The sequence below is a fragment of the Xenopus laevis genome, chromosome 8L (genome assembly GCF_017654675.1).
Source record: "Xenopus laevis strain J_2021 chromosome 8L, Xenopus_laevis_v10.1, whole genome shotgun sequence".
NCBI classification, from domain to species: domain Eukaryota; kingdom Metazoa; phylum Chordata; class Amphibia; order Anura; family Pipidae; genus Xenopus; species Xenopus laevis.
This window is the reverse complement of record NC_054385.1, coordinates 35,504,848-35,517,131: the sequence shown is the minus strand read 5'-3', so window position 1 is coordinate 35,517,131 and position 12,284 is coordinate 35,504,848. Positions and strand designations below refer to the sequence as shown.

General features: G+C 42.1%; 1 protein-coding gene across 6 annotated transcripts in view; it reads right to left on the bottom strand.

Annotated features, from left to right (window-relative positions):
• The window catches only part of LOC108698334 (disks large homolog 3), a 113,775-nt gene that overhangs the window by 17,640 nt on the left and 83,851 nt on the right, over window positions 1-12,284 (bottom strand). For 5 of the 6 annotated variants that reach the window (XM_041572690.1, XM_041572689.1, XM_041572691.1 and 2 more), the window contains 2 exons: window positions 9,451-9,607; window positions 8,836-8,938 (listed from right to left, as the gene is read on the bottom strand). In XM_041572690.1, the coding sequence (XP_041428624.1) occupies window positions 8,836-8,938; window positions 9,451-9,607 (260 nt within the window). Of the gene's footprint in view, window positions 1-858; window positions 1,090-8,835; window positions 8,939-9,450; window positions 9,608-12,284 lie in introns of those variants that run through there. The other variant, XM_018229749.2, reaches the window with a different exon arrangement.

The following is a 12,284-nucleotide window of genomic DNA, read 5'->3' as shown; positions in this document are numbered from 1 at the left end:
TCTTACACGATTTGTTCTTGCCCACTGGAAAGCTAAAAGGCGGGTTCCTACTGTATTTCATTTACTGGAAATGTATATCTAAATGCAATGGCCACCACCACTTTCTGTTATCTGGCTGACAAGTGACTAGGGATGCACCGAATCCACCATTTTGGATTCGTCCGAAACCACTGAATCCTGCGCAAAAGATTCGGCCGAATATAGAACCCGAATTTTCATATGCAAACTAGGGTGGGAAGGGAAAACATTTTTAACTAACTTGTTTTGTGACAAAAAGTCCCAGCCCTAGCAAATTAGGATTCGGCCGAGCAGAAGGATCCAAATCCTACTGAAAAAACCTGAATCCTGGCTGAATCCTGAACCAAATCCTGGATTTGGTGCATCCCTACAAGGGACACAATGTAGCAGAAGCCAGTGCTTCTCCTGGCAATGCCAACAGGAGTCAGAACCAGCAGTGCAGAGAATGTAAACAGCTGCCAATGACTAAAAAATGAGTGAGACTGTGCGATGTAAGGACATGGGAAGGTTGCACAGACATAGTATTGTTTCATGAGGCAGTTTTGGGATGGAGAAGTTGTTCCCCGAGCTTGAGTTTATGACAGGTCGGAGTGTGGAGAATCAGCCAATGAAGTGCAGGACACACACTGAAACTGCACGGCTGGCTTTCCCGGGACTTTCCATAGAGTGAATGGTGAGTGAGTGGCAGTGAGTGAACGCTTGGGTGCTGAAGGCTGCAGCTGCCTTATATAAACTCCCAGTGGGCCGACGTCATTTAGGAATAAGGGGGACACCTCTGCTCCACTTATGGACCGCGCCCCCCACTTATAGTCTCAGGAAACTTGCTCCTACTTCACGTACCTGTACAGGGCTCTAACCTCACAACGCCGGATACTTTATAATCACCACAATCGGCTCCTATAGTTCCCGGTAACCGTACACCGATTGCTAAGTCTTCCGAACGCCGCAGCCGCCCAGAAACTCAGGGGGAAAACCACGCCTCTTCCGGTCACTTCGATCGCTCCGCCCAGCCCACCTGGCTTGGCACTCACGTGACTCATTCCCAGCGAGCCTCCAATCACTACGCGCTGTTTTCCCGCCCCCACCCATACGCCTTCGAGTTTGTTTCTGTGGAGAGTGTTTATGAGGGGAGGCTGTCAGTGTGAGCAGGTTATATCCGGCCACTGTCGGCGCTTTCAGACAACTGCTCGTTACATTGTGGAGCTCGGCTTGCTGCAGCATTCGGGGATTTCGCTGCGCTGTCACATTGTTTAATAAAAGATGTTTAAAACAGCGTATTCGTGTTTGTTCTAGACGCGGATAAACCAGCAGCCTGGGAGCACAGGTGTCGCTCTGCATAGCGTTTACTATATAGTTGACGTGACAAAAAGGAGGGCGAAATCCAAAATGGAGGCATTTACCCTGAGTCCTGAACATAATCCCTTGTGGAGAAGAATGTGGCTAAATTTACCAAAGGAATATTGTACTGGGTACCAGGCCTGGACTGGCAATCTGTGCGTTCTGCCAAATGCCAGAGGGGCTGCAGGTGCCATAGAAAGTCAGTATATAGTGGGCTGATTTGGCCACTGTGTACCTGAAATGCCAGGGCCTATTGTAATTCTCAGTCCGGACCTGCTAGGAAGTGAGTACAGGAAATGCTGGGAGATTTCCCTCAGGGGAAAGGGGTCTGCCTTGTCTAAATCAGCCCAATTAACTGGACTGTTGGGGCTGTATAATGATCCTGGGAGAGATAGGGCATCTGATTAATGGAAGAACTGTCAAGATGCCTTGTATAAGAAAAGTTGTACCATAGTAACAAAGCAGAGCTATTAGGGTTACCACCTTTTCTGGAAAAGAATACCGGCCTTCCTATATTTTTATGTTTTTTTCCAGGGCTGGGCCAAGGTATTTTGGCACCCTAGGCAAAGGCTTCAATCAGTGCCCCCACCCAGTCCTGCATTACCCACCTTACCATTCATATTGCCCCCTGGTACCTGTGCCAGCAGCCATCATGTTGCCCCATGTACCTGTGCCAACACCTATCATATGTACCTGTGCCAACAGCAGTCAAACCCTCAGATTGCCCCCAATCTGTGCCTGCATAAAACAAAATTATTATTATATTGTTACCCCCAATCTGCACCTATGCCAGCGGCAGCCAAAAAATTCAATTTTTTTGCCCCTAATTTGTACCCGTGCCAGCAGGAGGCAAAAATCCATCATATTGCCCCAAACATCTGTGTACCTATGCCAGCAGCCACCATATTGCCCCATATACTTGAGACAGCAGCAGCCAATCCCTCATATCGCCCCAATCCGTACCTGTGCCAGCAGGAGCCAAAAACCCATCATATTGCCCCCAAATTAGGGTTGCCACCTGGCCGGTATCTTATCAGCCTGGCCTGTAAAAATGATGGTTGATTCCAATGTTATGAATAGGGAATAAAAATAAATATATTGGAAGGCCGGTATTTTTTTTCAGAAAAGGTGGCAACCCTACCCCAAATATGTATCTGTGCCAGCAGCAGCCAAATATCCATCATATTACCCCAAATCATCTGTTTACCTGTGCAAGTAGCAGCCAAAATATTTCCCACAAATATGTACCTGTGCCAGTAACTGCCAAGAGAGAGGGATGAGTGCTTCTGCCTGCATTACGAATAATGGGCAAGAGGGGGTTGGAAAAGGTGGTTTATAAATTTGAAAAACTATTAGAAATCAGGGTTTAAAAAAGAAAAAAAATTCCCCTTAAAAGTGGCCCCCCCCATGATTGCGCCTACTCTGCCTACCCCTAGTTCTGGCCCTGTGTTTTTCCCTATAAATAACATTGGCATCAAGCAACATTTTTACCAGCCAGGCTGGTAAAATACCGGCCAGGTGGCAACCCTAAGCTAAGAGCTATACACCCAGGCACCTGACTCCCCCCACCACATATATTGCCTTTGACTTGTCCCTGCCACCATGGAACCCCACAGGGGTAGGGCCCTGGTACAGTTGCAACTCTTGCCCCCTTGGTAAATATACCAATATCATTTATAAAATGTTGCCTTTCATTACTCAAATGACAGTAAACCAGCAAATGTAAATTGGTCTGTAAGGGTCACTAGAAAGGGGCTTACTTATATTACTGCCATTTCATAAATCATAAACTCGCCGTGTTGGTCATAGACCTATATAGCTTGGTATTTTAGGGGTCTTATAGTGCCTATTATATAGCTCTTAATATATTATTGCCTTTAATTGTTACCTTAAATTCGGCTTTAAAAATTTTCCCAAAACTTACATAGTAAGTTAGGTTGAAAAAAGACACACGTCCATCAAGTTCAACCTTTTAACTCTATTTTAACCTGCCTTACTGCCAGTTGATCTAGAGGAAGGCAAAAAAACCCCCACCTGAAGCCTCTCCAATTTGCCTCAGAGAGGGAAAAAAATCCTTCCTGACTCCAAAATGACAACAGAACTAGTCCCGAGATCAACTTGTACTATGAGCTATCTTCCATAACCCTGTATTCCCTCACTTGCTAAAAACCCATCCAACCCCTTATCTAATGTATCAGCCTGTACCACTGATTCAGGGAGAGAATTCCACATCTTCACAGCTCTTACTGTAAAAAAACCCCTTCCGAATATTTAGGCAGAACCTCCTTTCTTCTAATAGGAAAGGGTGGCCTCACGTCAGCTGGAAAGGCCTACTGACTAATACTTCCCTGCCATTTTGATTCTGAATAGCTACTTTCTCTGCTTGTTTCGGAGAGCTAACGTCACCCAACAATTTTCCCTGTAGGATCTTGAGATTAGACAGCCCCCTGATTCTTTTTATGAGCAGCCACCCGATAGGCAGACCTGACAGAGAGCCACGTTATAGCTCTCGCTGTAAATGCAAAGCTGTAATTGGATAAAGGCCCAAATGCCTAAAGGTGGCCATACACCGGCAGATAAATCTGCCAATATCGGTCGTTTAGACCAATTTGACAGCTTATCTGCCCGTGTATGGGGGCTTCCGACGGGTCTTCTCGATCAATATCTGGCCACGATATCGATCGGGAAGGTTTGATTTTTTACCCGACCGACCCGTTGATAACAAGTAAAGTAACAAGCATAAATAGTAACAAGTCGAAAAAGAGGTACCGGCAAGGATTAGGCAAGACGTAGTCGAAGTCAAGGCAGGCGGCAGGAATTGGAGTAAAAAATCAGGCAGGAGTTAAAAAGCCAGGAATTCAAACACAGTATAACGTTTAGGCAGGATCTGTAAACAGAAGCTAGCTTGGGCACTGTTACCAGGATGAGCATAGCTTAAAAAGGAGATTTGGCACCAATTTTCGAATTTCGCGCCTCATGATGACGTCATGACGCTCCGCGAGAAAACACAAGCGTCATGACGTGTGCGTATGTTGGACCCCCACGACGACCAGGGCCAGACGCACATGCGCCGTGGGACCTGAAGATGGACGTGCCTTGCACTACCATTAATTTGTAACAAAGATAAGGGCTGGTTGGTTGTATTCACAGGGAGTTACAAGAAACTGGTGTTAGGCCAAATTTAAGTCATTCATTATACTTTACTTTTCATGAGGCTATGTGATGAATGTGGAGATTCTGTGTCCACTTTAAAGGGGCTGTTCACTGTTGAATTAATTTTAAGTATGATTATTATTTGTGTTTTTTTTTGTTATTTAGCTTTTTATTCAGCTGTTCTCTAGTTTGTAATTTCAGCAATCTGGTTGCTGTGTTTAAAATTACCCTAGCAACCATGCTTTGATTCGAATCATAGACTGGCATATGACTAGTAGAAGGCCCGAATAGAAAAATGAGTATTAAAAAGTAGCAATAACAATCAATTTGTAGCCTTACAGAGCATTTGTTTTTTTAGATGGGTCCAGTGACCCCCATTTGAAAGCTGGAAAGATTCAGAAGAAGAAAAAGGCAAATAATTAAAAAAGCATGAAAAAGAAAAAATGAAGGCTGCTTGAAAAGTTACTTAGAATTAGCCATTCTATAACATACTTGAAGTTAACTTAAATGTGAACCACCCCTTTAAGTCATTGAGAGAAGTTAGTGGAGCTCTAGAGTAGGCTTGGCACGAAATCTTAGCCTAGGACTGCCTTATCTGGGCCACAGACCCCTAGTTGGACAGTTCTGGCACAGAGGTAGTCTGTGTTAGTTTGGGATTCCACATTAGAATCATACTTGCAATATTTTACCACCTGCACCCAGGACCGCCATCAGAAATTGCAGGGCCCCATACGACAAAATTTCTTGGGCCCCCTGGGCTGCGCCTCCACCGCAAGCCCCACCTACAGGTCCAAACCCCACCACACAGTAAAAAAACAAAAAAAATATTGGTGGCTAGGGTTCCCACATGTTAATAAAAAATAAAAAGATATTGGTGGTCAGGGCTCCCCATAAAAAACATTTGTGTCCAGGACCCCCCCATTAAAAAATATTGGTGGCTAGGACCCCACATCACATGAGAAAAAAAATTGGTGGCCAAAATTGGTGGCCAGGGCCCCCCCCACATTATAAGAAAATTGGTGGCCAGGGCCCCTTAAATGTCCATGCCTTCCAGAAGTCAGCAGCTCTCAGAAAGATGGGGGGCTGGCTAATCAAGTAAGTATGGCGTGGTCGGGCCCCCCTTACCCTCGGGCCCCCTACAACTCTCCCCCTTTTCCCCCCCTGATGGCGGCCCTGCAGGCACCATATATCCTAACATCTCCCCAGCTTTTTCATTCACACACTCTACATCCTTAGCATGCCCATGGTGTGGGTAATTATGCACGCGATAAGCAGTTCCTTTATTGGAGTTCTTAATGGCTTTGTAGGTGCTTATGATTCAATTACAATATTTAAAATAAGTGCAGCAAACTATGTGAGAATTCAACACATTCCTCTGGCATTACAGTTGTACCTGCATTTTTATATGAAGAGTTATAACACAGATACTGGTGATTTTTTTTATGCAAATGTTCATCTAGGCTTTCCGTGACAATACCCAAGACACTTGAATTAAAAACTTTGTAACATTGCCAAAGCTCACAGAAAAATGACCTTCTCTATGAGAACGCATCTATTTAAGGGGTGGCTATGTCGTTCCTTACATTTTTACACATTCATAGGATGGGATGTAGGCTGCTGCGTGTCTGCCCCAGTGGCAAAAGAAGGAGTGTCTCAAATGTAATTTTAGGAATGCACCAAACCCATCATTTTTGGATTCAGCTGAATACCATATTTGCCCCGAGGAATTCGGGGCGAATAACAAACCGAATCTATTTGCATAATCTCGTCTGAGAAAGATATAAATTTGTATCAACTGTGCACTTTTGTATATAAACTAGAACCCCCATTTGACATTTTTCAGGGGACCAGAAATAAATGGTGTAAAATCCAGGAAATTGTAAAATCAGGGAAATGTATTATGCATAATATATAGGTGGGACCACAAAACAACAATGTAAAATGAGGGTTCTACTGTATATGATAGAATGAAGCCTAATTAATTAAAGGGGGTGTTCACCTTTAAATGAACCTTTAGTATAATGTAGAGAATGTGATTCTAAAACAATTCAATTGGTCTTTATTTTTTATTATTTTTGGTTTTTCAAAATATTTTGCTGTTTGTACAGCAGTTCTCCAGTTGAGAATTTCAGCTGCTATCTGGTTGCTGGTGTCAATTTAACCTAGCAACCAGGCAGTGGTTTGGCTGCTGAGGTCAGTAACCCCCCCGCGTTTGAAAGCTGGAAAGAATCAAAAGAGAAAAGCCAATAATTCAAAAACTATAAAAAAAACAAACAAGACCAATTGAAAAGCTGCTAAGAATAAGCCATTCTCTAACATACTAAAAGTTAACCTGAAGGGGAACCACCCCTTTAATGTTGTGATCTTTGATTGGCCTTCATAGTTCACTCTTTTGCTGTTTGGTCATCTTAGTCATTGGCCATGTTGAACAACATCCATTCATTTAGCATGTAGGCTTATCACTCTAATTAAGCTGATAAAAAACAACTGCCAGTAGTTATATTTAGGCATTTATAATTATATATTGTAAGTCATTAAATCATCATTAGCTGAGAAAGTGAATAACTGCATTAAAATCCCAAAAGTTCTATGACCTTGACTAAGGGGTCGATTCACTAACTTTGAGTGAAGGATTCGAAGTAAAAAAACTTCGAATTTCGTGTAGTTTTTTTGTGCTCCTCAACTATCGAATTGGCGTAAATTCGCCTGAGTAGAATGATTCGAATAGATCGAGCGCAAAAACGCTGCGACTATTCGCCATTCGATAGTCGAAGTACTGGATCGAGCGCAAAAACGCTGCGCCTGTTCGCCCATTCGATAGTCGAAGTACTGTCTCTTTTAAAAATACTTCGACTGCCTACTTCGCCTCCTAAAACCTACCGAATTGCTTTAAAAGCCTATGGGAAAGTCGAATAAAAAGGCATTCGATCGAATGAAAATCCTTCGAGCGAATATTCGATCGAGCGCCTATTCGCCTGGCGAATATTCGCCAGCGCGTAAATTCGCCCGAATTGTCTATTCGATTCTATTCGATTCTATTCCCCAGTCGAATTTCGAGGCATTTAACCCCTCGAAATTTGACCCTTGATGAATTTGCCCCTTAGTGAAGTCCGTTTTATGTAGAAGCTAATAATGTCGAGATTAATACTCATGTCCTTATAAAATATTTGTAAGAAAATACAAGGTTGTTTTTCAGAATTAGTTTGTGCAAGGTGATGCTCCCAAGTGGTATAAATAGACTAATAGGCTCTGGTTAAAGGGGTTGGTCACCTTTCAGTTAACTTTTAGGGTGTTATTTACTAAACTCTGAATGCAAAAATCACGAGAAATTTGTGATTTTTTTAATAAAATCGGACTTTTAAAAATCACGAATTTTTCGAAATTTATTAAACCCCAAGGATGGAGAAGTCCAAATGAGAAAATCCGGCATTTCAGACCTGTCGAGCTTGCTTATAAGTCAATGGGAGAAGTCCCAATGATTTTCTGATGTGCGCTGGGTTTCATGCAATACCCCAAAGTTTTCTGGCAAAAATCTGAGTTTTCAGGCGAAAAATTTCGAAAAAACGTGAAAATCAGATGAAAACATTTTGAAAATCTTTTTTTTTCCCGCAAAGCAAATTTTCGGGAAAATTTAATAATAAATAAGCGTAAAAAACCAGACCTGAAATCTATTGGAAAAAATACCAGATTTCCCATGGATCTCCCTTATATTCCTGAGCCCTGGACAATCTGTATCTGCTGAATGACTCTGATGCTTTCTCTAATAGTTACACATCCTATTGTGGAATTTGGAATTACAGGTATGGGACCTGTTATCCAGAATGCCCAGGACCTGGGGTTTTCCCAATAATGGATTGTTCTGTAATTTGGATTTCATACCTTTAGTCAACTAGAAAATCATGTAAACATTAAACAAACCCAATAGGCTGGTTTTGCTCCTAATAAAGATTAATTATATCTTAGTTGGGATCAAGAATAAGGGACTGTTTTATTATTACAGAGATATAGGAAATAATTTTTAAACATTTGGATTATTTGGATAAAATGGAGTCTATGGGAGACAACCTTTCCGTAATTTGGAGCTTTCTGGATAATGGGTTACCGGATAACGGTATTACCTGTATTATGACAAAGCTAATCACAAGATATAAAAGCTCACACATGTAAGTAATATAGAGGCACAACTGGGCCCAAGTCTGTAAATGGCATGTTATTTCTAGTCGGTTATACAGAGACACAGATAGGATGATCTAGCCCTAAAGAAAATTCATAATGCAGTTTATATATACTGTATATATATATATAATATATAGAAATATATCTTACCTTCAGGTCGGTATTGTGCTACGATTGTCACCGTCTGTCCTGCCCGTTTCAGAGCCGCCGCAGCCTGTTCATGAGTCGCACTACGTAAATTCACCCCATTCACCTACAAAATAATCAAGTACCACTTTTATCCACTCGGAGAATATTACTGCAAAACAGCAGGATTGTTAAATAGATTCGTAATTCTGTTTATTGCCCACATATCCCAAGGTTCTGGAAAGGAGACTTGGCATAGGGAGAGACTGAAGGCAATGGCATTGAGTTTCAAGCAAGTAGTATAACCATGAGATCCAAGATTCCAAGTGAATTCTTGACTTGGGCAGGGAAGGTTCATACGGTATATCATTATTAATGGATAATGTGTGGATTCACAGATGATGGGATAGATTGTGGAGAATGCTGGGGTGAGGCATTTGCCTGGGAAGGGGTGCGTCTTCACACTGTCCTTAGGGCAGTTACAAATTACATAATTTAAAATGAATGGGTGTTTTTGGGTCACGCTGGGTCATTTGACTTGCCCTGGGACCTCTCTTGACTTGTTATTGTAGATTGGGTTCATGGAAAGATTTATCAAAAAAAAATGTTAAGATTATTAACAAATACATTAGTACTTACAGAAAGGATGCGATCCCCGCGGCGTAGCTCCCCACTCAGGTCAGCCGGTCCCCCAGCGAGGATAAAGGACACGAAGATGCCTTCTCCATCCTCCCCACCCACTATGTTAAAGCCAAGTCCTGTGGAGCCCTTATGTAGGATAATCTTCCGTTGTTCCCTGGAGACACGACGGAAAGACATGTCTAGCAATCTGAGCCAGGAGGATGTGGTAGTAATATAAAGGCAGTTCAGTGCCAAAATGGGAAGGGTGGGGTGAATGGGAAAATCGAGAGCAAACACAACAAAGCTAGTATGTGGGAGACAAAGGGGCTATGGAACGTACAGACACCGGAGGGACAAGAACAAACGTAAACCACCATAACCAGAATGTGTTACAGTAAGAAATAAAATAGACAGGAAAATCTAGAAACAATTAGGCAGTTAAAAATATAAGGCACAGGATAAACATGAAAGGAAAGAGGAGCCTGTTCTGCTGCTGAAGTTAATATTTGCTAACAGCTGGATACAGAAAGCTGGTTTGACTGGTGTTATCAAAGCAAATCATCGTTTAATGAAACCTAAAGAGTTTCTGGGCAGGTACAGCTTCGAATTGCAACATCGGGAAAAACGAAATGTCTGTGCCTAGTATATCCCTCTGCCCATTCAGCCTGGGTTTTTGTCCTGCTGGAAGCCAGCTACAGTTTCATTTTCTTGGTCATCCTTCACCCCCCCCTCCATTATGGTTTTCTTTTTTTTCCTTGACCATATTACCCTACCTTTCTCTGGTTGTCCTTTGGGCTGACAGCTTCCATTTGGGAGGTGCAAGGTTTGGGGATCTTCGGTAAGACATGGATGAGGAAACATTTACCGTAAACATTAGGGCGGCTCACAGACTTCTCTTTAACTCCTCTGGATTTTCTTGTGTTCTGTATTCCACTCTTCACTTTCTCTTACTCAACTGAATCTTAAAACCCCTTCCTTTAAGCCTGTTTCTTTCTCAGTCAACTATTTCGTTGACCCCTCCCTGTCTAAATATCCTCTTAACCTTACTTTTATCTTATATATCAAATACATTCATCTGTTCTGTCTCTGTATCCGCCTGTCTCCCAGCTAAGCAGTGCTTTCAGCTCTCTTGTGCAACCATGTCTATGTTTATCTGGTGTTTCAACATTTTTGCTTGTTCTTCCTCTCACATTCACACATTGATTCTCACAAAACGCACAGGCTGATGTTAACACCTCATGCTTCACTGATTTAACTCATTTCAGACAAATTCTTTTATATATTTAATCATCTGAAATGGAAGACAAAGACCCAGCACCCTTTGCTTGCAAATGTACTTGACATGGTATAAAGAATATCCCTTCCTTAGAGAGGACCTCAACTAGAGTTGGACCCGAACAGTTAATCTTTTTTAGGCCTGTTCGGTCTTATGAAACCCAAACAAAAATCTGGGCAGTATCCACCTCTAATGTACAACCCTACCCACACAAGGCACATATACCCCCAAATGTCCTAACCCCACCCCCATATGTCACTGCTTGACCCCAACACCATCATCCCATCCTCTTGTTTGGTGGCAACCCTAACCTCAACTAACTGTGCAAATCTTGGCAGTAAATGGTATCCATGAGTAAATAAAAGAATATTGGACACACCACATGCTTAAATGACATTGATTAAAGAAGTGTCTAAAGAATGTGACAAAATCTGTGTACTTCTGTGGCACTGATAGACACACTGAGGCATCATATCCGTGTCTGATCCTAAGAGGAAAAGATATCTTGTTGCACCCAGTGATCCTGTCTTCTTGGGCTGTCCAAATGAAAGCCCTTAGGGGTTGAATGTGGCCCCCCCAAGGAATTTTTTTGCCCCCTAATCTGCTAAAAACTGCCATACATTTGTTTGTAAAACATCATCATTTTAATACACAGGTATGGGTCCTGTTATCCAGAATGCTCAGGACTTGGAGTTTGCCTGATAAGTTATCTTTCCTTAATTTGGATCGCTGCATCAATCTCAGGGAATCCTGCCTGGTTTTCCAAATTAGTTTTGACCCACACAGCGCTTCCAAAAACTGGAGGGTTAAAACCGGACAGGTAGCAACTCTAGCCTCTTATTAGGATTGATTATTTGGATCTTATTTAGAATCAAGTACAAGGTACTCTTTTATTATTACAGAGAAATAGGCAATAATTATTAAAATTGTCAGTGATTTGATTAAAATGGAAGATGGCCTTCCCATTATTCGGATCTTTCTGGATAGTGGATGGACCTTGTATATTTATGATATTTATATCTGGCCTGTGGTTTGAGAATTTATGGACCCCTACATATAAAAGTGTCAACAATGAACAGCAAATGATCTAGCAAATGTTCCTGACTATTCTGTAAGCAATAGTGATTTAGCACTGATAGTTAGACTTCTTGACTCATAGGGCTTAAAGGGGTGGTTCACCTTTAAATTAGTGACTCACCGAATCCAGGATTCTGCCTTTTTCAGCAGGATTCAGATCCGGCCGAATCCTTCTGCCCGGCTGAACCGAATCCTAATTTGCATATGCAAATTGGGGGCAGGGAGGGAAATCACGTGACTCTTTGTCACAAAACAAGGAAGTAAAAAATGTTTTCCCCTCACCACCCCTAATTTGCATATGCAAATTAGAATCTGGTTCGGTATTTAGGCCGAATCTTTCGCAAAGTATTCGGGGGTTCGGCCGAATCCAAAATAGTGGATTCGGTGCATCCCTACTTTGAATTAACTATGTTATGTGTTCCAGAATGCCCAATTCCTAGCAAATTTGCAATTTGGCCTTCATTATTTATTTTTTACTGTTTTTAATATTTGCCTTCCT